Source organism: Trichoplax adhaerens, genomic scaffold (assembly GCF_000150275.1).
Source record: "Trichoplax adhaerens TRIADscaffold_13 genomic scaffold, whole genome shotgun sequence".
Taxonomy (NCBI): Eukaryota; Metazoa; Placozoa; class Uniplacotomia; order Trichoplacea; family Trichoplacidae; genus Trichoplax; species Trichoplax adhaerens.
The window spans coordinates 201,284-225,761 of NW_002060955.1; the positions used below are offsets into that span (position 1 = coordinate 201,284).

The 24,478-nt window shown below is 33.1% G+C and overlaps 4 protein-coding genes across 4 annotated transcripts; all 4 read right to left on the reverse strand.

Moving 5' to 3' along the window:
* Nucleotides 1-1,089: 1,089 nt before the first annotated feature.
* TRIADDRAFT_16177 (uncharacterized protein) lies at nt 1,090-1,965 on the reverse strand (the record flags this gene model as incomplete). The annotated part of the gene is made up of 4 exons (XM_002116027.1): nt 1,090-1,161; nt 1,274-1,434; nt 1,514-1,721; nt 1,855-1,965. Coding segments are annotated over 4 exons (552 nt in total), but the record flags the coding sequence as incomplete, so codon positions are not given.
* A 5,182-nt stretch (nt 1,966-7,147) lies between these two features.
* On the reverse strand, nt 7,148-9,345 carry TRIADDRAFT_64233 (expressed hypothetical protein; the record flags this gene model as incomplete). Its single annotated transcript, XM_002116028.1, has 6 exons — nt 7,148-7,372; nt 7,497-7,680; nt 7,972-8,132; nt 8,280-8,490; nt 8,682-8,836; nt 9,066-9,345. 6 exons carry the CDS (start codon nt 9,343-9,345, stop codon nt 7,215-7,217), a joined length of 1,149 nt encoding a protein of 382 aa, XP_002116064.1. The 3' UTR covers nt 7,148-7,214.
* A 3,638-nt stretch (nt 9,346-12,983) lies between these two features.
* TRIADDRAFT_59957 (uncharacterized protein) lies at nt 12,984-15,369 on the reverse strand (the record flags this gene model as incomplete). The annotated part of the gene is made up of 7 exons (XM_002116029.1): nt 12,984-13,108; nt 13,332-13,470; nt 13,595-13,755; nt 13,840-14,047; nt 14,142-14,270; nt 14,693-14,928; nt 15,102-15,369. 7 exons carry the CDS (start codon nt 15,367-15,369, stop codon nt 12,984-12,986), a joined length of 1,266 nt encoding a protein of 421 aa, XP_002116065.1.
* A 3,652-nt stretch (nt 15,370-19,021) lies between these two features.
* TRIADDRAFT_59958 (uncharacterized protein) lies at nt 19,022-21,063 on the reverse strand (the record flags this gene model as incomplete). Its single annotated transcript, XM_002116030.1, has 6 exons — nt 19,022-19,152; nt 19,379-19,514; nt 19,637-19,797; nt 19,877-20,084; nt 20,389-20,624; nt 20,790-21,063. 6 exons carry the CDS (start codon nt 21,061-21,063, stop codon nt 19,022-19,024), a joined length of 1,146 nt encoding a protein of 381 aa, XP_002116066.1.
* Nucleotides 21,064-24,478: the final 3,415 nt, after the last annotated feature.

Consider the following 24,478-nt stretch of genomic DNA (forward strand, 5'->3'; position numbering starts at 1 on the left):
ATGACTTTATTTACGTTCCAACTAATCCTCTTGCCAATTTAATTAAAAGAATTTACCAATAAAATCACAGAATTGTTACATTAAGCAGAACATGCAGGAGAAATTTCAGATCTCTATCTACATATCTATGTTTTAATTTAAAAATAGCACTCTTGTCTAGTTAGTATTGAAGCTGAAAGATGAATTTGAAGATAAAATTGCGGTAGAATCAATTGACTAATAAAATTTACTGTAATCGCACTTTAAAAGTAGATGGACATTACCGATCGCCAGCTTCTACTAATAATAATAAGCCAAAATAATGCAAGATAGCAATTTCCAGTATTTGTTAATTAAAAATCTGAATAGCTAATTCTCGCGAGTAAATAATGAACATACATCTACAATAAGTAATTCAAATCGACAAGATTCAAACTTCTCTAATATTTTAACTACAAATAACGAATAATATGCGTATTTCTTGTTACCCCAAATGAAGATATTTCTTGAATAATACCATAGGAGTATAAAATGCGTCATAAAATTTCGCAGTAATATAACTGTATTACTAGCCAAGTATCACTTCAAGAATAGCCTAGATCCGTTTATGACATAGCAGGCTTTTCCGTTGATGGATTACTTGCAGGAAGTGCTCCAGGAGGCGGAGGTTGATAGTTACTAACAAATGAATACATGGGTGCGAAATTTCGTTCACCCATCAAATAGTCAGAATCATCACTATCTTTAATATCAGTGGCACCATCCGCACAGGCTAGATAACTAGGTGGAGGAGCCATTGGCATACTAGCGCCTGCTATATTTATCAATCGAAAGATATCAAAATCAGATATAAAATGTTAATTTAAACAGTTAAACAAAAAGTCTAGTATAAAGCATACTCATACCAGCCCCTATAGCAGGTGGAGGAGCACTGCCTTGCCCTAGTGGTGGAGGAATACCGCCTGGTCCTAGTGGTGGAGGAGCACCACCTGGCTGCAATGGTGGTTGCATACCCATCACTCCAGGCAATGGTTCTGCACTAGGCATTACAGTTCCAGGAGGTGGCATTTGTATTGCTGTTGGTTGTGGAGTGTAGCCATAATTTATTCGCAAAGGGATGGTCCCAATAACAATCGGGAAGGAGCAATGCAAGTTAATGCCGTGTGGCACAACAACAGATATCTATCAACAAAAGGTTTGCATAAAAATGATTATTATTTTCTAAGGGCAAAGAGTAGGATTTTAAATACGGTATGTAACCAATACAACTATTAGCAAAGTCAGTATTAATAACCTGAAATTCATACGTGACAGATATTATACCACATGATGTTATTGACGGTGGAATAGAAGGAAGACAAATAAGCTGATTGCTCCAATTAAACGAACCACCTTCTTCGATTTGTCCGGGAGATTTTATTTCAAAATCAGTGCGAGTTCGACGTTCGGAGTGTCCTAACGAAGCATGCAATCGAATTTTAAAGTTTCCATCATTGTTATTTTCTTAAAAAGGCAATCTTAATTTTTTATTAACCGCGAGCTCGCCATATAATCAATCGGTTTAATCGGGCACGCACGCAGTTCATAGTTCTATTTGTTAAGTTTTCGCATTCTGCATTTAACAGAATTCCTTCGCCAGGACAATAACCGCAGCGATCAATGGAGGCTGTCAGCTTAAGAGGTCCTGATCTGCAACAACAGCAGCACAAGAACTTCTCATTTTGAAGTGGAAAAGGTCGTTGCTAGCCACAAATAATTCAGTCATGGAAACATAACGTTAGTTAAATAATTAATTGAATTTTTTCTAGTTCTAACTAGTCACTTTAACTACAAACTGGAATCGACTACTTTTATGAACGGATCAATACTCACCACCAATGATGGTTCGTTAACATCAATAGATTCTAAGAGTGTAAAGGCCCTTTTAGTGACATGATCAAATTTCCAAGGCTTATCGATGTTTGAAGTAATCATATAGCGAATGTTACAGTGGTAACCATTTTCGAAGGATGAAGGCATCCTAACATTAGTCGGCAACATAAAATTGAAATTAAAATCATATCTTCCGGCAGGTAGAACTGGGTTATCACCGCTTCGATGGCCAACCTCTGTTAAAGTAAGCAAGTAATCATACTACATATTTATAAAAATTCGAATAGCATGTTACAAAAGTTATCATTTATTAGAGTGGATACCAGCAATCGGAAGTTACCTAAACTGGCTGTATTTGATTTATTTCGAATATACTACATACAATAATGACAAGAATAATTGAATATTACTTACCTTTACCCCACAAAGTAACTTGATGATCTAAATAAGTTTCGTATTCGGTGTAAGTTTCAGTATAAGTTTCAGTTCTACTTCCACCATTTCCATCACTTACTGAACGAGTTCTCCTCACTTCGACACGTGAATAAGCTCGACCATAAATTCGAGCACGTACACCTCTCATCTTCATAGCGTCCCTTAAGTGAACAACTACTGTACCAGAGACAGACTGTCCAGAAACAAAGACTGGGGGATTATTTGTAAATATGATATCATAGCTGATTAATTTTCCCATGGTCGGTGGCGCTTTTTAATTCAGCACTAAGTAAAGAAGAAATAAAAGATTACACTTCAATAATCAGCAAGTTAGTTAATTATACAACTTTTAAAAGTGCCTAAAACTATTTCACGTTAATTTCATTATCATTACTTATAAAGCGCTACAAGTATTAATGCGGGTGGCTGCAACTCTTATCGTGCTATCAATTTATGAAATGTTCAAGTACATTTACACATATTGCAGCCATTCTATCAAACTTGGAAAATGGCAAAGCATTACTGTAAGATGTGCTGTGAATATCCAAAAACAGATGTAAACTTTTCCAAGGTCCAATCAATACGTCTAAATTAAAGGTATAAGGATACTAAAGGATATGTTACAGAAAACGTCTTTAACGACAATGCTACTCAGATTGTTGTCAATAGTAGTTATCAATCATGAGCCATAACAAAACTGGATATATGGAAAAATTTTATATAATATTTTAAATTTATTATTGGCTTTTAAACCTAAGGTAAAGGTTTATAAATAGAAAGTTAAGAGCAAATTAATATATTACTAAGTCGATATTCCTTTGAAGGGATTAATATTAAAATCTATTCTAATTACAATTAGTCTATTTAAACATAGATTCACTCGCTAGAACGAGTCTTGTTTGATTGGCTTCTTCAAAATGTATATAGTATTGTAGCACGATTACCCACAATTCCGTACGTAACATATACCAATATTTAAATTCATGAAATTGTCAATTTCATCAAGAAATCATTCCCTAGGATCAGTCAACTTTAGTAGACATTCATTGTTGTAGATACTTTATGAAGTATTTATGGAAAGGTGAAATTCATGGCTTTTATTAATCTATTAATCGATTTTACTATTCAAAACAGTACCATTATTCCATTTTGTATTTTGTGTTGATCAACACTGTTGATAAATAATTACCACTAGAATATATCTCGTTGGTTACACTATGCATACTTCAACGTTACTTCAATAGCCATATTTACTAATCCGTAGCGCAATATTGGTAATCACAAGGTACAATTTGTTAGGATAAGCTTAAAGGATCGGCTAGTATTACTGCGAACCATGAAGCGGCGAATACCGTAAACATTGTAAGTATGTATATTAAGGCTTTATCTTGTAATGTCAACATAGCACAGTAATTACGTAGATACCGCAGTATGAAACATAAGCACATGGGCAGTATGGTAATCAAGGAAGAAAATCGTCCTGTAGAATGTGTGATTAATTAGTAATAGAATTTTTTCGGTTACTGTTACTTTGACAATGACCATTTTGCATCGTTATGACACTGAAGTGTAAACTACAATAAGAATATGTTGGGTCGATGCCACAGCAATAATTATCCAGTAACGCAAATAGAAGAAGCAGCTAAGAACTCCCAGACTGGTATCCAGTAATGAATCTATAGATACAGTCTACATTCTCTTTACATACAGTACTTTTTTGAGAGAATTTCAAAAGAGATCATAATCCCTACACTATTTTTGTACTAAGGAACAGAGAGACAAAATGAAGATGTGGATGTAGAGTATCCTATTACATCTCTCTATCGACTAATACCACTCGATGGTAATCATGTTAACGCCTCCGTATAAAAGAAAACAAGTACAGAAAGTGAACTAATGCTATCGCAGCCTTTGAGCTTTGTCACTTTGTACGCACATGTGTAGTCCTTTGCTTAAGTTAAGCCTTAGCCAATTGATCCTCTACATTAATTTTGACGTTCGATAAAATTATGAACAACACGATGGAGGGATAATGTCAATAAAGAACTTTTCCAGACTGCTCCTATAACGTAAGCGATGTCATTGGCCTTGTTTAAGGTAGAACAACTGCAATAAGATTGATGATTGCGATTAGAAACTAGGCCACAATCAAAATCACTTATCAGCTACGGTAGTGTATCACCACTGTTGCAAGAGAATCAAGTGATGATAATAAGAGCCTGTAGGAAAAGCCTATTTTTTTATTATTATTATATCGTACTTTACTGTCAATAACCATGCTGTAAGTCAATACTTGAAAGTATCGCGATTTCTTTCTACTTTTATAAGCATACAACCGTTAAAGCGATCGTATCCATTCTTTCACGTTGAAATTGGAAACGTAAAGCGTCTCCATTGTCGATAATTCATTCCATCAAGCAACAAGAAGAGACACTCCCGTATCCATTTGACAACATAAAGCTTGATAACATGAAAAATTTCGGCACGGTAGTTGCCCTTCCATCAAAGAATAGCCCTTTCGAATGTCGATAGAATCAAAAAATCCTCTGTTGATTGCCTCCTACCTTTACTTCTCTAGGGTAATTCTGCAAGTAAACAGGCCTAACAAGGGTCTAGCTTGAAATCTCGATTGCTTGGAATTGATTGATAAGCTGGAAAGAACGTTGTAAGAAACCCGGCAGCCTCCTTAACGTTGAATAGTAGCGATGCTTTTTTCAAGGCCTAAACTGCAGCAATCGAAAATGATCAATGTTGTATGAAAATTAATACCGTACAGACCTAGAAACGACATGACAACACCTACTGGAAGCCAAAATATGGGTTGGCCAACTTGGATCGGCGGATACCTTGGCAACGTCGTCAGTGTCAATGCCAATGCGCCCCAACCCATCCGACACATGAGCCAATCGATTTCAGCAGAAATTTCTTTTCAATTCCAAACTTGTATGGAATTCGATCCCATCTAGACGCTGAGCTCATTCGAAGGTGTTGAGTACATACAGTACAGTATTATGCTACTACAGTGTCCTGTACTGTACACTGTAGTCGACAGTTGAGTACTGCTGACCGGTACAGAGTAAACTACGGAATGGAACGAAACGCGGATGCGCACTTTAGCTCCTCGCGGAATGCGCCTGCGTAGTTCGTTCATTCCGTAAAAGCGTGTAAAATACGAAACATGATAGTGATGATACTATACAGTACAAAGTACAGTACGTGTACACAGTACTGTACTGTAGATCGATCCAGCATGGGTTAACAGCGATGAATACAGTACATGGCTGAAATGGCATACAATCGAGGATTCATTATGCATACTGTACCACATTCAAAGGAAATTGTTGGACTTGAAACTCAGCAATGACAATGTGGTATGCCATATTGCATAAAAAAGCATGTAAACCCATTTCAGCGATGGACAGCACAGTTCTAGACTGGGATTCATACTGTAGCTGTTAACAGTACAGTACTGTACACTGTACAGTACAGTCTTAGACTAGATTACGTCATCGCGAGTACTTTAATCGAGACCAGTGCAAGGTCACACCCTTTTTCCGACAAATGATAATAATATTGATCACAGGTTGAATTAATAATGCAGTAGTAATCACTTTCTTCGGTAATAAGAAGCAAAGTGATTTCAATTTCCTCATCGAACTAACTTATCAATAGCGCTATACCGCTCTCCTCCCCATTGTGGCTAAAAATGAAGATGAAAAGAACAACCCATGAGACAAGAGGGATCTTTAAACCAGTGGTACGGTGCTGGTAGGACTAATCCCAAAATAGAGACGGACTTCAGCTGTGACCGTACAGTACAGTATAGACAACTTGACTGGCCTAACTCCACGTACAGTACTGTAATGTACTGTATACAAAGTATGTTGAATCAATGCCATTCATAAACGATCAGCAGCAGCTGATCGAATTCAAAACTGGAACGATTTTGACTGTCAGAATTATGTTCAAGCTTTAATATTTTAGTTTCATCAATCGTTTATAACGTGCAATTGATTTACACAAAGAAATTTCATTCACATAGAGTTGTATGGTTATTGAATTCTTTGCATGTCTTGAAAAATAACCAATAAAAGGATTCAATTGAAATTTCTGATTGCTGAAAACGAAGAGAAAATCGCCAACGAAAATAATAACTTACTGCACGTAACTTGCTTGCTTTATTGCAAGATAAATCAAGAGTATTATATGTTTACTAATCTACTATCGGTAAGATATCTGATCTACAGAACGGTATTCATGATGGCTGTGTACATACTATGGAGTGCATGAAACAAAGTGATCAAAATACGCTTATACTGTACTTGCAGCATACACGTTGACGAGCAATGCACCTACAAGTACAATATAGGATACAGTGGGTTGAATTTTCATTATTCCTACAGTTATTTGTATCCAAGCAATATATATGTATTATTATTGTTTCTAGTACACGAGTAGATTTCCCCTTCAAAGAAACGGGGGCATATTCTACACCAAGCAATACATCAAAAGAAAATTCACAGCTAGATTATCCTTCTATGTATGCTATGTATATTCAGTCGGTACACCAATCAGTATAATTAATCGACGTGACGGTGCCTAAGCGAGAATTATATTACGCATACAAATATGGAAAACGATATATTTTATTACAGAAAAATTGTACATCGCAGCTACAAGAGTAGCACGTTAAGCATCATGCATTTATGGCTGATACTATATAAAGTAGTAACTACTGGAACATTTGAGTCTCTGAATAGATAAGTCTTAATATTTTTATTACAACATATTATACTAGGCCTGTGAGTACGTAAAGAAAATCTATCACTGATTTGGCGTCATCCCTTTGGGCGAAATCAATTTTTTTTTTAAGCAGATGATTCATATAGTATCATCCGTATAGAAACTCTATGAATTAAAGTAAAAATTTATCTCTGCAACGAAACCTTATAATTTGTAGCAAATGTGTATAATGGTACAAATGGAGCTTTATTGTTATCGTCGCTTGTTTCTTCCAAGTTTTCTTCCTGCTGGCAAAAACCATCAATACATTCTATGTAGCTTAGCATTTGCGGTATCAATTTTGCTAAAATGAGCACACAGCAGAAAGTTAAGAATCGATCAACTAAGATATTGAGGTATCATTCCAGTATCCGATAAAAACTTATCACTTTCACAGTGATGCGATACACGTAATAAAATTATTCTACCTTTATTACAGCGTGTGGACGAATTGGAAGGTAAAATCTGCGAATCAGATGGTAGGCTTCCTGGTATAGAGGGCTGTAATGGTGATTCCGCTTGCGATTGGCATTGCATTTGCATAGGAACAGTTCCAATAATAAATGGCAAGGATATATGTAAGCAGTCGTCCGTAGAAACGATAGCAAACACCTTTTAAAGTCGAAGAGAAAAAATCGATTATTAATTTTTACAAATTGTAAAATTTGTCCATGAATAACATATGCGTGTAACGTACAATATTCAGTAATAACACTCTGAATTAGAAATATATTGATTACTGGAAATACTGAAATAGATAATATATCATGTCTGTAAATTTATCAATTTTAGTGTAGCTTAAGCTAACTTCTTATACAAAAGAAAGTAGTTGAAAGAGAGCTACCTAGTACAGCTAATATCTCAGTTACGTAAAGTTCCATTATCAATCTGAAACTGCATTACCATTAGTTCATAAGTTACAGATATTAAACTGCTGGATTGGATGGTAGGTGGAACCGCAGGAAGATAAATAATTTCATTCTGCCAATTAAACAAATGGCCAGGTAAAACCTTGGAACGTGATTCATGTTCATAATAGCATTTAATGGCTCTCTGCGAACGACCTAATGTCGACATATTTATTGGACGATTGTCAATATTATGTGAACTGATCATTCCTTTTGATAATTTATCATAACGCTTCTTAACGCTTTGCAAAAATCACAACCAATCGAAGTGGTAGTTATACTGTACAATGAGTAAATGCATACCTTGGGCGAACCAGGTAACATATCGAAATAATCTTAGCTTAATACAATCTACAGTTCTAGAAGATAGATTTTCACATTTCGCATCAAGTATAACTCCTTCGCCAGGACAATAACCGTTACGATCAACACACGCCGTCAATTTAACTGGGCCCGATGAGCAGCAACACGTCCTTGGAAACTTTGTTTCATCTCCTTGAGGATATGGACGTTGCTTTAAAATATATATGTAATAGATGATAGGCAATATTATAGTTGAAAAAAAAAATGAATAAGCCATCAGTTTGTAGCGGATTACGGCGCTACTAAATTCGTGATTGCCATCGTTTCTATCCAGTTGATATACACATAGATACAAAAAGTAATTATTATTCAGAAAATTACTAGAAAGTATTAATAGCTTACCGTCAAAGAAGCTTGATTGATGTCAATACATTCAAGAACTGTAATCATCTTTGTTTGTGAATGTACAGGATTTTCTTCCTTTCTACTAATACTAGCAGTAATTTCATATCGAATATTACAATTTGAGCCATGTTCAAAGGATGAAGGCATTCTTGCTTTCGTTGGTAATAGAAAATTAAAGTTATATTTATGCATTCCAGCACTTAAAATTAGATCTTTATCGTCTCCATAAGCTACTTCCAGCAATTTCATAATTTGAATATATTTGAAAAATGATTAAAAAAGGGAAAGATGGATTAATATAACTATATTAGCCTAGTGTTTTAGTGTTATCTACATGTATTTAACGAGCGATATACTACACTAGATGTTTGTATAACTCACCATTACTCAATAAGTTTAAGCAATGATCTAAATATACTTCCTCCTCGGTAAGAATTTCCGTATCCTGATGAGTTGTAGACTTATCGTCAGTATCATCTACAGAGGTTGTATGAGCAACTTCAATTTTAGTAAAAGAACGGCCATAGATGCGAGCAGCAATACCATTTACTACCATGGCACTACTTAATTCAATAATAACGGTTCCAGTAATGCACTGATTAGAGAAGAAGACCGGTGGCTGCTTTGCTAACTTTATATCGAATGATAATAAATTTTCCATTGCTATTGAAATCTATCGAGAACCTAATGAACGAATCATCGTCATTAAATTAAATTGACATCAGTTACCACCAATTACGATACGAATACCAAAATGTACAGAAATACCAGTAAATTGTACACTGCTATCGATCTCAACTGTTTATCTTTCTATACATGACGACAATATTTATCAAGTGATATTTGATACTCAGTAGAATAAAGATTTAAACGTAACTATAATGTCAGTAAAATGACCTTGTATTCACATTTAAAGTAATTTTGCTATAAACCCATTGAAAAGGCAAATGTTTCTCATGATACGTTAATATTCCAAATGAACTAAAAATATCGTGGTAAGCATAATCTTCTAATAAGTAGCACCATAAACCAGCTTCTAAATATTGAGCTATTACTGCACTTTAGTTCAATCCAAATAATTTTTTAAGAAAGCAATAATTACCTCTATTTAGAAAATTGAATGTTTTTTTAATACATGCAAAGAAGATCAGATAATGTAAATCTGGTGACTTCATTCTCACAATGGATATCCAACAGAAATCCAATAAACACTTTAATTTGAATTACTTTGTAATTGCTACATATTCTACTTTCTTCTATGTTCCCTGAGTAAAATAAATCCATCATTTTTATAATGCTTTGCTAAGACAGCCAGACATTGCTGCAATAGTAATAACAGACTCTGTACAGAATCTAGAGCTTTAAGAGATATAGGATATTGACATATCCTCAATCACAGCAAAGGGCTAATTCGTAAAGAATATTCTCTATCTAGATAATGAAGTTGAGTTACCGTCATTGACTTTTGTTGCTACCTTACGCTACTTCTTATAACCAGCATGTTTTTTAATTAAAACTTAAATATCAAATCAATCGACAATTTATAACAATTCATTAACGATCTTGTTGATATAAATTTAATCGATGTAAATTTAGTACTTATCAATTAGGTAGAATCTTCAATTTCGTAGCAATCGGTTCTTACATTATCTGAGAGTGGATGTGGAAGGAGAATTTGGAGAATAATACCAATCCATTTTTAAAGATCTAGCGCTATAAGTCTCCATGATCCACGCATTATACTCTGTTGGAATCCCTTAACAGCGATATTAGATACCGCGTTCAACTAAAATTATCATCATTTTGTTGAGATTTAATCATTTAATGTTATCATCCAATAGGCTTTACATCAATGAATCGGTAAAGAGAGTAATGACTTCTACGGTTGATAAATATTGAAAAACACTACTTGTTATGCCTTAACTACCATGGCGTTTGTAATTCGAGTATTGTGCTAGTCAACCTATAATGTGCAATCACATGATCTCTAATTGCAACATGTAAATAAACCTTTTATGGTACAGATTGAACAATCATAAACTTTTATTTGAATCACAATAATTTTCAAATAATGATGTAGATAATACAAAACTACTGATTTTATTTTACTACTTTAGTAGCAATGCAGTATATTAGCCACAGAGTAAAATTAATTCCTCGATGTGCAGATAATATCTTAGTCGAAATATCATTAACATAATACGTCTTCTAATGAGTAATAGTCAATGCAACGAAATAAGACGATGTAGTACATTATAGGTTAGTGCATATAAGTATACGTTATTCGAAATTTGAATAAGAATCAAATTCTTTAACATAAAATCTTGATTAATGCTAGTAGCTTCGGACTTTTAAATACACTACAGCAATTACAACTACCTAAAATAAGGCTAGCAGACTATCAACTAAATTGATGTGATTAAATTTTATTGAGTAATTTACTAAGGCAGCTGTACTATGAGTCTCTGCTATTCCTTTTTAAGAATTCAAAGTTACATTAAGGTTTGCTACCTAGACAAAATAGATATTTATAAACTATTAGGTAGACGAAGATATTGTGGCTATAAATATATTAAGAAATACTGCTAAGTTGAAGATCGCAAATAGTAAGAAATGTGCGACTGGTATAAGGTAGTAACAGTTTTAATTTGTATTTAGATTATATCAGCAACAACTGGAAACTACCGGTATCTAATAAATTAGTTAGCTTGCAACTAATCTCAGAAACCTTGTAAAATATCATCTCATCAGCCCTTTTGATACTATAAATGAAATACCTTGTAGTGCAGATTTATCTGTATCGTTGTTGATCATTGTCTCCAGTAATACAGGATTTGCAATAGCTTAGCACTTCGCCATTCTGGCTTAAAGGGCATCTTTTAATCCAGTCACGAGAATTACCGTACTCAAGTACCGTAGTTAAAGATTCAAGAAATTGAACTTATACTAACATGCAGGCAGGTAATGAAGTAGTTGCTAAATCAATCACTGCTTTGGAGAATCTACGTTTTACTAGATTTTAATGTAGTTAAATTTTTCGAAACAGTCACTCAAGAGGTTTAAAAATTAATGATCTATACTTTCAAGTTAAATTGTACTTATTTGACAATCAATCGCATTCTAAACAGTCGAAAAAAACTGGCAAACATAGTCTGTACCTATTAGCTGTAGTGGCTTATCTTTCAATAGATCAGCAGCACTGAAGATAACAAGAAATATTGTTATGGACGGTACTAGCTTACGAATCTGATGACTAGAATACTACTGACACTTATCAGCAAACCTCTAAATATGATTAACTTGCATGAATGATTTACGACATAATCCAAATATGAACAGTTAATATACGGTATAAAACAGTCTTTCTTCAGTTATTTAAGCAATCATCGTTTGCCTGCCTAGTTTTTTATTCCCGATACACAAAATAATATCTTATACAATCATTTCTATAGCTAATCCGCGATAAAATTTAGGATAGATAAATAACTAATTTTTTAATTATATCCATGATATCGTGGTAGGATAAGCTATTATTGTTATTGAAGAAATCTTCCTTTAGAGACAGTATACATCCATGGAGCCAGTACTACCGAAAGAAGTTCAATTGTAAGTGTGTAATTATCTGAGGTATTTTGATCTATTTATATACTAATAAAATAATTCTTTTAGATAAATCAGAAATAGTACTTTGTTGGTAGATACATGTTGTAATTGTCTGTGATAACTGCATTTGGTTAATTCAGTAATAACGTCATCGTATCTCTTGCTAATTTGATATACTAAATAGCGCAATTATTTATTGTTCATAAACCTTTTCATGTTAACGATAATAACAAACACTGAGAAAATGGAATTAAGTAATATTTCAATTTAGACTATCATTTTGATTGAAATTTTAATGACGAATATAGAAAGCAAATGATAAATATAATCTAGTATGACTAAGTTGGTAATATAACGATACTGTGGAGAGATCTTTAACAAATACTGAGCACATTTTTATGATAAAAGTTAACAATTTAAAAATGCTTGGAATAAATTGCATAAATTCCAGTGTAAGCATAGTGATTTCAGCTAATTACAGTAGCTAAGAGATAGGAAAATACAGCGATATTATAGTATACAGTAAGGTGTTGTGAATTGAATCTGACCAAAATTCTCTACTAATCTGATCTACATTAAACGCACACTATAAAATATATAGCGATACATTTCATTCCATACATGAAATTTAAGTTACATTTAATAATTCATATTTTTCTTCTATCGACAAACTAGATATTACACATAGACTTCAAATTAATCATCTGTAGGTTCTAAAGTAATTTCTGTAGTATTCATCTCTACTTGAACATCTGATCGATCAACTATGATGCCTTGATCATTGGTCATTAAATCGTCGTAACTAGGGAGTTCCCGTGAGTCTACATAGGCATAAGAAAGGATTTTAATGATGTGAGTAAGTTTAAATATCAATATGTATCATCGCAAATCCATTAGCATAAAATAGCCTATAAGGACCTTGTCGATTTTGTATCCGCAATAGAGATGAACTTGATGTGGGCTGAGTAGTTACTTTGGAGTAAAAATGAAATCAAAATAAGGGTAAACTAACTTATCTATACAAATAGAAGATACTTCTATAACCTGGAGGCGCTGATATTGGCAACTGGCTGAATATCTCCGTTGATTGGGATCTATTTTCTGAATGCAAAGGAAGTGTGCCAATAACAAATGGTACAGAAACTTCAATTTCACCGTTATAGCATGGCACTTTTACCGCAATCTATGGAAAGTTTAAACAATAAATATAATTAATCAATGCAATCGAACTTTCATTTGCAGTTACTAGATATTTTTATAACTCCTTAATAATAATGCGTGAGCTTTGCAAAAGATATTAGGCAGACCTTTAATCTATAAGTCACGTTTATTATGTCAGCTGATGTGATAGAAGGTGGCATGGCTTTGATTTTTAGCTTGTAATTTTCCCATTTATATCTCCTTTGTCTATTAGTAACATGAGGTGATTTAAATGTAGAGCATATAACTTCTTTTTCTCGAGTAAAATCTAAGAAAAGCCGTTTAAATTGTTTAATTTGAAGTTTTAGTAAACACTAATTCTATTTTATTCTAGTATACTAACACTACTCACTCTTAGCTTTCCAACGTATAAAGCGAATTAATATTGCAGTAATTTCTGGTAGAACCCAGTTTGACATATTTTCGCATAAGACATTAAGGATGATATTATCGCCTGGGCAATAACCGGTATGATCTATCTTGGCGGTAAGCTTTACCAATGTCCGGAACCATAGAGGGTCGCAAATGGTACTTTGATTTAGCGTGGATTTTGATTCTTGCTAAGAAACAACATCTATTATTAACGATGTTCATCTTTACCACATTTACTTGTCGAAATTAATGCAAAATTTCTCATCTCTGAATTAATCATACTTTGATGCCATAATGCTCTAAGTCTATATCACTAATTACCGAATTGTATAATGCATGATCACCTGAAAATTGATGTTCATTATTTCTCGCTATATTTAACTTAGAATAGCGATACAAATTACTTCCATCCTAAATTGGTAGATGAGATATCATACAGAATATCCACTACATTTCAAGGCAAATATAGCATCTGAAAATCTAGAATTTGCAGTATTTGATATAAAGTAGATATCTGTATCCATCTTACGCAGATGTTGCAGATAATTGTAGTCTACCGTTAGTACAATTAAAGCAGAAATCAAATTTCCCACAGAATAAAATTATCAATAGCTGAACATCTAAGTATTACCCTTCAGATTATCAATTCATGTTTGATTACAATAATCATCTCACGTCTAGTATTACTGTTGATAGCAACATCTAATCGAACAAAATCCGCCTATTTTAAACTAAAAAACACACTATAATACAGCATAAATCGGTTTAAGTCACTTCTTGTGGCATTGTGGGATAAACCGAAATGCCAAAAGCATGTCATCAAAAGTACTAACCGATAATTCTGGCTGCGTTACATCAACAGGTTCTATCACTATAATTTTAATGTCTTTAACTTCCTCTGGTTTTTCAGGGAGTACAACTCTAGCAAAGACTTTGTAGGAAATTTTACAATTTTCTCCAAATACAAAGGAAGACGGTATTTTGATATTGTTAGGCAGTTCAAAGCTGAAATCAAACGTATGGTCACCAGTTTGCAGTATAGGAGATTCTCGTAAACTGGTGCGATTATCTGGGTTAAAATGCAGCAAGTAACATCAATTTGTAGGGATGGCATTCTATCCTTTATCTTATTAGCCGAAAATCTAAGGCAACTATTCAATGATTTGATCACTAGTTTAGAAAAGATTATTTTGCCATTGAAGTTTTCAATTATCGATCTAGCTGAAATAATCGACATTTTACCACTTCCCCACGCTATTATTTCCTGATCCAGGTAGATTTCTTTTTCAGGACACGACCGCTGGTTTCGAGAATTACCAACATTACTATTAATCTCATCTCCACGAAGCTTAATATAAGTAGAACCCTCTCCAAGAATACAAATATGTATTCCGCATACTCTGACAGGTGCTAACGGAGTGACAATCACATTGCCTGCCACTGATTCACCAGGCAAGAAAAGGGCAGGATCCTTGTTTATATTGATATCCACTTTAATTGCTTTAACCATGATGAGCTTCCTTTACCACAGTAAAATAGTATAAAAAAGATTTATCAGAGGTAAATGCACTGCAGATAAGATCTCTCATACATATTATGTGGTCATTTTAAGCAGAATAAATTGTTCATCTCATATTGCTTGTGAGTAATACGCTCTGATTACAATCATCGACTTTCTAATAGAGAAACATCATTATGAAAAGATGCAATTCTTATCCGATAAATGATTAAAAATGGATTCTTCATGCTTTAGCTAGTCTACTGTAGCTTCAATAAACTAATATCTATATTTTCCCAAGCTCGTTTACATGCAATGCTAAATAAAAATGAATCGGAGCAATTATTGATAAAACTAGTTGGAAGAGTTTAATTCTTTATAACGAGAAATATCCCTTAAGTTAGCAATATACTAATTCCCGGAAAGTCTTTCTAGATAATTTATATTAAAATTGAATTAGTCCACCTTTGCTTTCAGTAATTCTAAATCATTCGAGCATCATCGATAATGACTTGAGAATGTAATGACTGAAGTACAATTACAAAGAAAACTGCAAGTAGAGCCGACCGCTAGCGCTAATAAAAGCAACATTTGTTTTAGAAATGGATACATTCTCAAATCATCCATATTGATTTAATAAGCATTTTTAGGTGATAATGTGCATGCTCAAGTAACAGATCCTAGATTATATTATCAACTAAAACAAGTATTGGTGTACTGATAATTGAAAAGTAGGAAGTTTCAAAGTAATTTCGTGAGCATTGTGATCTACGAAGGAATTAATCAGGTTGATAAATTTATACACTACAAGACTAATAATAAAATTTAGATTTAGTGATCTCGTTGAAAGAAGTAGAAACTCAAATTTAGAATTGTATATTGATCTCTGATCCTCGTATTAAATTTGACGCCGTAATTGATCAACATCAGTTTTGGATATGAAATACTTAGGATAAGCCTTATTCAACATATCAACAACAATATCGATGAAGCTGCTGTTTATAGCAATTTAGACTGTCTATAAAAGTGATTTAATGGTTCATAGCAATAATGATCCGTACTAAATCAATCCATCCACAAGCTTGATGTGGCTTAATATTGCTTCTCAAAAATGGTATCAAAAATGCTTTCTATCAGCAAATTTGACCACCAGCCTTATCGTTTATAGACTTACCGACTAGATTCACTAAATTTTTCCGATTGATAAAAACATCAGTATTAGTAAGATGAGACTCGAAGAAAGCAACAGCATACAAGGTCAGAATACACAATATTGACTGTAAATTGTCAGAAGGGACTAATTTGATACATTTTGTAAGGGCTAAGACGGAACTATAAATAGCATCGACAATTGTTAAATTTAGAAGACCAATGCATATAGCAGGGCGTCAACAATTTGGATAAAAGGATCATTAAATATTCATTGTATAGAATTAATAGCTATAAGAATGTTGATATCCGATACTCTTGAACCAAGATACGTACAATCAAAAGTTTTGCTATTTGCCGACCAATATACCAAAGGGTCACCGATTGTGCGTAATGATTCAAAATAAATGGATTTCCATTGCTCACTTTTTAATCTTAGTCCGAAAGAGCTAATTGTAACTGCATGTATAAAGCTATTACAACGTATCAACTCTGTTAGCTGATATATTCATACATGGAATACTATAACTTAGGTTCAGGTACCTACTTTAATCCAACAAGAAATTACCTAAACTTTGAGAATTTTATCTAACTGCAAATTGGCTAAACCTCCGAATGAAAATATTGTATCACTATCAATTTTACCTTACCAAATCGAGCATAAAATACTATAGTATGGAGTTATTGTTTTAGATTTTTGTATACTTACAAAATAGCTATAGCTTATCAATTGTTACGATCATTGGATACTAAGGAGGTTTAGGGTTCTCACAGGAAATACAAACACTCTTTTGATCATAGAAATATAGTCTACTCATAATGCACCAAAAGATAATATGCTACTCATAAAACTGTATTATACAATACTCTTAGTATAAATAGTGTTACGTTACTACAGGTAACTATTAGAACATAACACTACGATTAGAAGTACTTATCATCAATTATTTTAAGATTATAGTTAAAAGTCTATGATATGTTAGTCAGGTATGCTAATTAATTACTTGCCGATAAGCTGTGAAAACACTAAATAGAATTACTACATTAGCAGTATTCTCTGTTCGATACAGGACTGCATTAATGCACTGCACCACTGTAAAGTTGTAGCATAGCTTTTATGATATAAACCATCTGGCGAGCATTTTGCAATGTAAATATAGAAATTACACCTTTAATCTATTTCATTCGTCACTCTCTTTGAATAAATAATTATAAAATCCTTACTTCTATGAGTTGAAATATAATATCATTAACTAGCCTATCAAGGCGCAATGAAAACAATCCTAATAATGTTTGAATACTCTATCTATAATACAATAGCTGATAGCACTAGAAACTAATTTAATAATACAATTACCTGTACTATGGTACTCATGAATTCGGCCATCAATCCAAGAGCGGATATTGTATGTTATTCAATACCGTAGCATATATAATTATAACGAACTAATTTATATTACTTTTGTGATACAGCTTGCAGACAATCGGTCAAGATAATAATTATAATTAGTACAATTGGTGATTTTTAATCGTATTCTACTACTATTACATGCTCCAAAAATTTTTTAATTACGAAAGGTGATAGTATTTTAAGAAATTTGCTATATAGCTTGGAAATAATCAATAAGAAAATAGAAAAGTCATGGATTTTATTCGCATCCTACTGCGGTTACATACTCAGTAAACTGCTAAATAATAACTAGATATGATGTAAATTATCCATGAAATTAAATTTTTAATACATTATACGGCTAGATAACGCTTTAGCAGATACAGTGTCCATGAATTGCTATCGTGTTGTCTGGTGAGCTTTGCATCCGAAAGTTACATGAAACATTGTCTAGCATAAATACTATATCAGTCACTATTTGTTTATAGCCGCTGCAAAATATATTGCTTTCTTACAATTCTACATCTAATATTAATCGAGCATTGCTGTTTTATCACGGAGATTGCCAAGCTAGACCCAAACATTTTATGTCAATCTCAAATGATAACACCAATTTGGGCTCTCTTTTACTAAATTAATATCCGAGGAGCCTATAGTTACTCAAGTATAAAAATGATAATATACAGAAGTAAGGTTTGTTTAGATGTAGACAAAAATTAGGTCAAAATAAAATTGGAAATAAACGAGTAAAGAAAATAACTGTACTTAAATTCTGTCATCAAGATCTACCTGACAGAACATTACAACCAAAGAGTCAGTGATAGCTCTAACCTATTAGTCATTATTTAAATGTACTTTCATGCTAACTTGTAATTTATTAAATTGGCTTATATGAAGAAGTAAAATTACTAAAGTAGCTTACAACTTTCTTATGCTATAATTTCTGATGCAAACTCTTCCATTTTCTAAATTGAAGCAACTTAATGCCTTTCTAAAACCTAATTACAATGGTCTGCTGGCAATTTACAATTAAGAAGTATCTTCTCATTTGATGGATTAGTATTATTGAACAATATATCACAGTACAAGACTAGATTAGAGATGATCAGTACAGAAGCAGTTGTATTAGAATTCCTCAACTTCAACACTAACAGTAGCCACATTGGCTGGGTTACTATTTGGATAGGTTGTGATGCTGCTATTTCTATTATCAACAACTTCATCATAGCTCGGAGGGAGCTCTGATAATGTAGAACCTATTAAAAATTAAGGGCATAATTTGAATGTAATAGCGAAGACTAATATTATAACCTTAAAGATTAGCATTAGATATTCTATCTTACTTGTAACAGTGGTTATACGCGGCGAGAGCATCACTGGTAGAGGTTGGGATTGGATAACTGTGTTAACGAAGAACAAAGTTCATGATGTTGGCAGTTACTTAAAAGATGAGAGTAATCTAAAACTTATTTCTACTTTTACCTGGTACTGTGGATTGAGGCATTGAGTATATATTACCCTGTAATTCGAATTCATCATTAGGTAAAGGAAGTGTACCAATGACGACTGGGATAACTACTTCAAAATATCCATTATAATAAGGTATTTCCATGTAAATCTATCAGCGAATAAATTTATAAACTATCAATTCTAGAGCTGTAAAACAGTTTAACACAAGTAGAATACTATTATCTCATATTTTTAAATATATAAGCTGAGATGCTATCGTTATAAACTAACGTGCATTTCGTAAGAAACTGAGAAGAGGTTAAAAGATGTAATTGATGGTGGCATTTGTTTTAGTTGGATTAGGTGGTCTTTCCATTCATATTTTCGTTCAGGGATAATCCCAATTGGCGATTCGATATCGAATAAAGTAACAGTCTTTTTACGGGAATGCCCTAGTTGATAAATGTTTATTGCTAAAGTCAAGCTATGATATCCAACTCTGGTTTAAGTAAATTGATTTCGATATTATACCCTTCGCATTCCATTGAATTTTGCGGTAAAGTTTTGCACGAATACATCTCAACCAGTAGATTGAGTTATTATGACATTCTGCATTTAATATCATAGTATCACCAGGACGATAGGCACCATGATCCAACCAGGCGTTAAGTTTAATCGGATCAGATTCGCAACAGCAGCAGCAAATAGTTGTTTCATTTAGAGCTGGTGTGGTTGGTTGCTAGAATTGATGGAGAAACAAAATTTTACAACATAAAATATATACAGCCTTCCATTGGCAATAAAACGAATAGCATGTCACTTCATGTAATAGTATAGTATATTTGCATCCTTTTGCTGATAACCTGATTTATGAATTTAGACATTGAAAGTTTTGAATTAAAATCATAAACTAATCAATAAATTTCTATGGTTTTACAACACTGTATTGCCACTATACTCATTAACTATGAGCCAAACGCCTATTGATGGAACTAGATAGCCTAAAAATGATCAAGATTACAACATTATCCATTAAAACTAACCGATAAAAATGAATCAGTAACATTTATCGCCTCTAAGAATATAAATTTTTTCTCGATTATTTCTTCGCCTTTATCCGGAATAACCAATTTACCGATAATCTTATAAGTAGCAGAACATTTGTCATCTAGTGCAAATGAAGATGGCATTCTAGTATTTAAAGGGATCTCGAAATCAAAATCAAATTGGTGCCTGCCAGATGGTAGGACTTGCGGTTCTACATGTCTTGCAGCAATTTCTTGACAGAAAATAAGTATTGGTTAACAGTGACAACAACTGCAAATGTTCTGACAATTCAAACTGAAGTTAGATTTTATGTAAATAATTGATTATTATCCTCTTTCTAATTTAAAATTGTCAAACTATCGCTAGTTTATCTAGCTGTACTCTTTACAAAACTTACCATTACCCCAAACAGTAAATTGACGATCTATGTAAGTTTCTGATTCGCGATGTATTTCGTCATACGATAAATCACCATGAAAGCTGTTGTCGCTGCTGCTATAATTTCGAACCTTGATACAAGTGTTAACTTCTCCAAGTATACGAATGCGTATTCCACGTACTTTCATAGGATTCCTAACATTGATGACCATGCATCCAGTTACTGATTGTCCTGGCACGAATATAGCTGGATCTTTATGAATATTTACTTGCGCAGCAAAATTTTTAACCATAATTTCTGAAAAGTTTCGAATATTTCAATTTGAGCTGAATTTTACTAGATGAATTTAAATCGGAAGAGCATTCAAAACATGACAAATTCCAAGAATCAATTTTAAATAATATGTAAAATCAGGTTAAGCAAGCCTTTTACCATTGCTGATTTACAGAAAATTCTAAGGCAACCAATTGCTTTCACTACTAGTATACTTCGTTCACATTTTTACTGCAATTTTACATTGATTACATTGCAAAGAAGAAATCTAGCCCGTGTTTTTCCAGCTGTCAAATGATCTAGCAACCCAATTATGGCTCGTAATTCTTATTATTCAAGTTAAACAAATAGTTATGCAGCGTTGGGAAGGTTCAAAGAATGACTGGGTAACAGCTTATGGAATCTACTTTGCCTTCGAGCTCATAAGATTCATGTTAAACATGTCGATATATAAAATCAAAAAGGATAGAAGAAGAGATAGAAAAGTATTCGATTATGTATAATTAGCTTAAAATTTATGTAGTACAATTCATACAGTCGTTCTTGTCTTACTAAATATAAAAACCCCAGTTGTTCTCTAGGGTTCTTATACGTTAAGTATAGGTTGAATTTTGAGGGCATTTCTTACATCGATTCATGCTCTAACTAAATCAATAACATAGGAGTAAGAACTGATGTATTAAAAATATGAGCTAGAAGTATTCTATTAACATTCTGTAATGGTCTATGTTTAGCTCAAAAAGATGAAAGGTAAGTCATGCAATAGCATTTTATAACAAAAACTTATTATACTATCAATTAACTACTTGAATAAATCTTGAATGTTCGTAGCATAGAGGTAAATTTGGATATTTATGACCTTCAAACGAATTTGTAACTGATTCAGAAAATCTTCGATAACGTTCAAGTCACTCCATTACAGACCTTGAACATCTTATCAAGTTCAGTATGATCAAAGATTACGCATTGCAATCAAAGGAATATATCAGTATACGATGTGATCATATGCTTATTGATCTGTAGTTAGCATAAATTGTAATGGCGATACATAAATTTTACCCTTGAAGAGCGCATCGTAATGAAAATATGGTTACCGGCTAATTGTTTTGCTCTCTTTGCTCGCTATACGTACTGAATATTTTTTTGGAAAATGATCATGCTAGCGCTAGAAAATAAAGTCCAGTAAGATGTTCATCATAAAGAAATCAAATAAGAATAAATCTAATTTGAATTTGATGTCATTGACTGTTGAGGGTTTTTAAATGAGCCATTTTAAAATTCAATCCATTCCTTTTATTGCCTTTTACTGGAACATGAAAACTTTTAAAACTGTTGTTCCAATATCATCATGATCTCCTGGCAAACAACTTATCAAATGCAATAGGGCTATCTTAAAAGCTAAAGACGTCAATTATACTGTAGCAGCAGTCTTGAAAAGTTAATTCTACACCGATTTTGAATAGCGTATTCCTCTAATTATTGAAGCCGTAGTATATGACGACTTTCATTTCCAAGTATGAATATCTTCCATAGGCATGTTCAAACTGTCATGCAGGTACAATTCTCAACTTTATCTTGACTACTTCAATTCGTAGCTTTGGAAAAGATATCTTAAAATCTTAAAACGGATTACAATTTCGTAGGTACTTGTTGCGACTATGAGACTAATTGCTTCGAAAATGGAATCAATTGTGTGAAGACAAATATCTCTAGAGACTCATTGCTCAACTCGAAATATTTATTTGGGTTGGTGTAAGCGAGTAAACCATGCATGGATTTTCATAAAATCTATAAAAGACCTCCATTAGTATTATAGAAATGCTAAAGTAGTTATAGGTTTTGTTTAGATAAGACAGGCAGGTATGGTACAATGTCGAAGAAAAGGGAATAGATGACAAAAAAGTGTTCAAGTTTGAGCTTTGTGCTGGCTCTTGAATAGCTCGGAAATTACACTAAAGGATTCAGCTTACACAGACAGAAATGACAAGGCAATAATTTTGTTTTAGAACCGGATAGAAATTCGTGTATGCATCCGCTAAAAGAGATTCTGAGTTACAGGTATACTGATTCATTTATCTAGCAAGCTCATTGTATAGTTACTATATGTCTATATGTTTTAGTTTTATGTAGCTTGAAGCAGAAGTTAATGATGATGACAAGAGATATATTCAGCGCAACAGGCCAAGAAATTGAACCAACTTAAACTGACAATAATGGCCACCATAGATTTTCTGTATTTAAAATTTTAGAATTTTTCCATTCGTTTGTTTCATTACAGATAGGTTTTGACGTTCCTCATTGAAAAAGTAAAGGACTAAATAATTAATCGTAGCGGATAGTTCCGATATGATAGGGTAAAAAGAAAAATGTCTACTGTTGCCAAAAATGGCCCATGATGTAATTAACTCTCCTTCAAACCAAATATCTTAATAATTTTAATACTGCTATATATCAAAAAGAGACCAATAATGCTATGAAATGTTCAAATATTTTATAGATCTTATACAAAATGGAAACGTTTTATGTATATCAACATGTAAGATAGGGTTAAAGGATATGCACGTTTATGGATCAATAAGGAATCGAGCCGTTACGATCAGTATCAATTTACTATGGCCAGCCCCATATCTGATTGAACAGGAAAATCATAGCAGAGCTCCTATAGCACTCCTAATAACTAGATCTTAATTCCTCGAACGATAGCTGATAGCATAATAGGCCTTACCGTTCCTTCGCTGCAGCTGATATAGCCAATGGGTAAGAAAAGGTGACTTAAAATCGATCTAATCCGTACAGATTTACCAAAGCAGGAGGCACTCAATTTCCGTCGTGCATTCGCTATGGTCCATCCTGTAATGTAACTATCCTTCGGCCAAAGATATTTAAATAAATGGTTAGGTGTATCCTACACGGAATTAATTAACTCCTATTGTTGACTGTACTGTATTAAATGAAAATAATGAGTAGATGAATACTATGGGCGTAGTGGAATACTTTAACGATTCTATTAGCTCTGTTCTCTATATTGTTACATCAATTTAAAAGCTTTTATAAATGGAAGAGACATTACCAATGATGGTAACGATAACAAGGATATGAACTCTTTATCATTTTTAGCTAGATATTTCTATTTAGCGTCCTATTTCTCCATATGGGCCAATTTTAGCTATCCAAATGTATTACTCTCATCAAAAGAATGCAGCCTAATTATTCAGGAATAGGAGTTATATCCCAGCGTCAATTGAAATTTTTTGTTCGGAGAGTTTATTGATTTAACGTTGTAATAGCTTTTTTTTATTCGCTAATATTAATTGCTTTGTCAATAAAGGTTAGAAGTTTTATTGGAAATAGTAAGTCATAACGATGCCACCTAAAACGGTGTAGAGCTACCATCGTATTTACTGGTATGGGTTACAATAGCACCCGCGGAATTA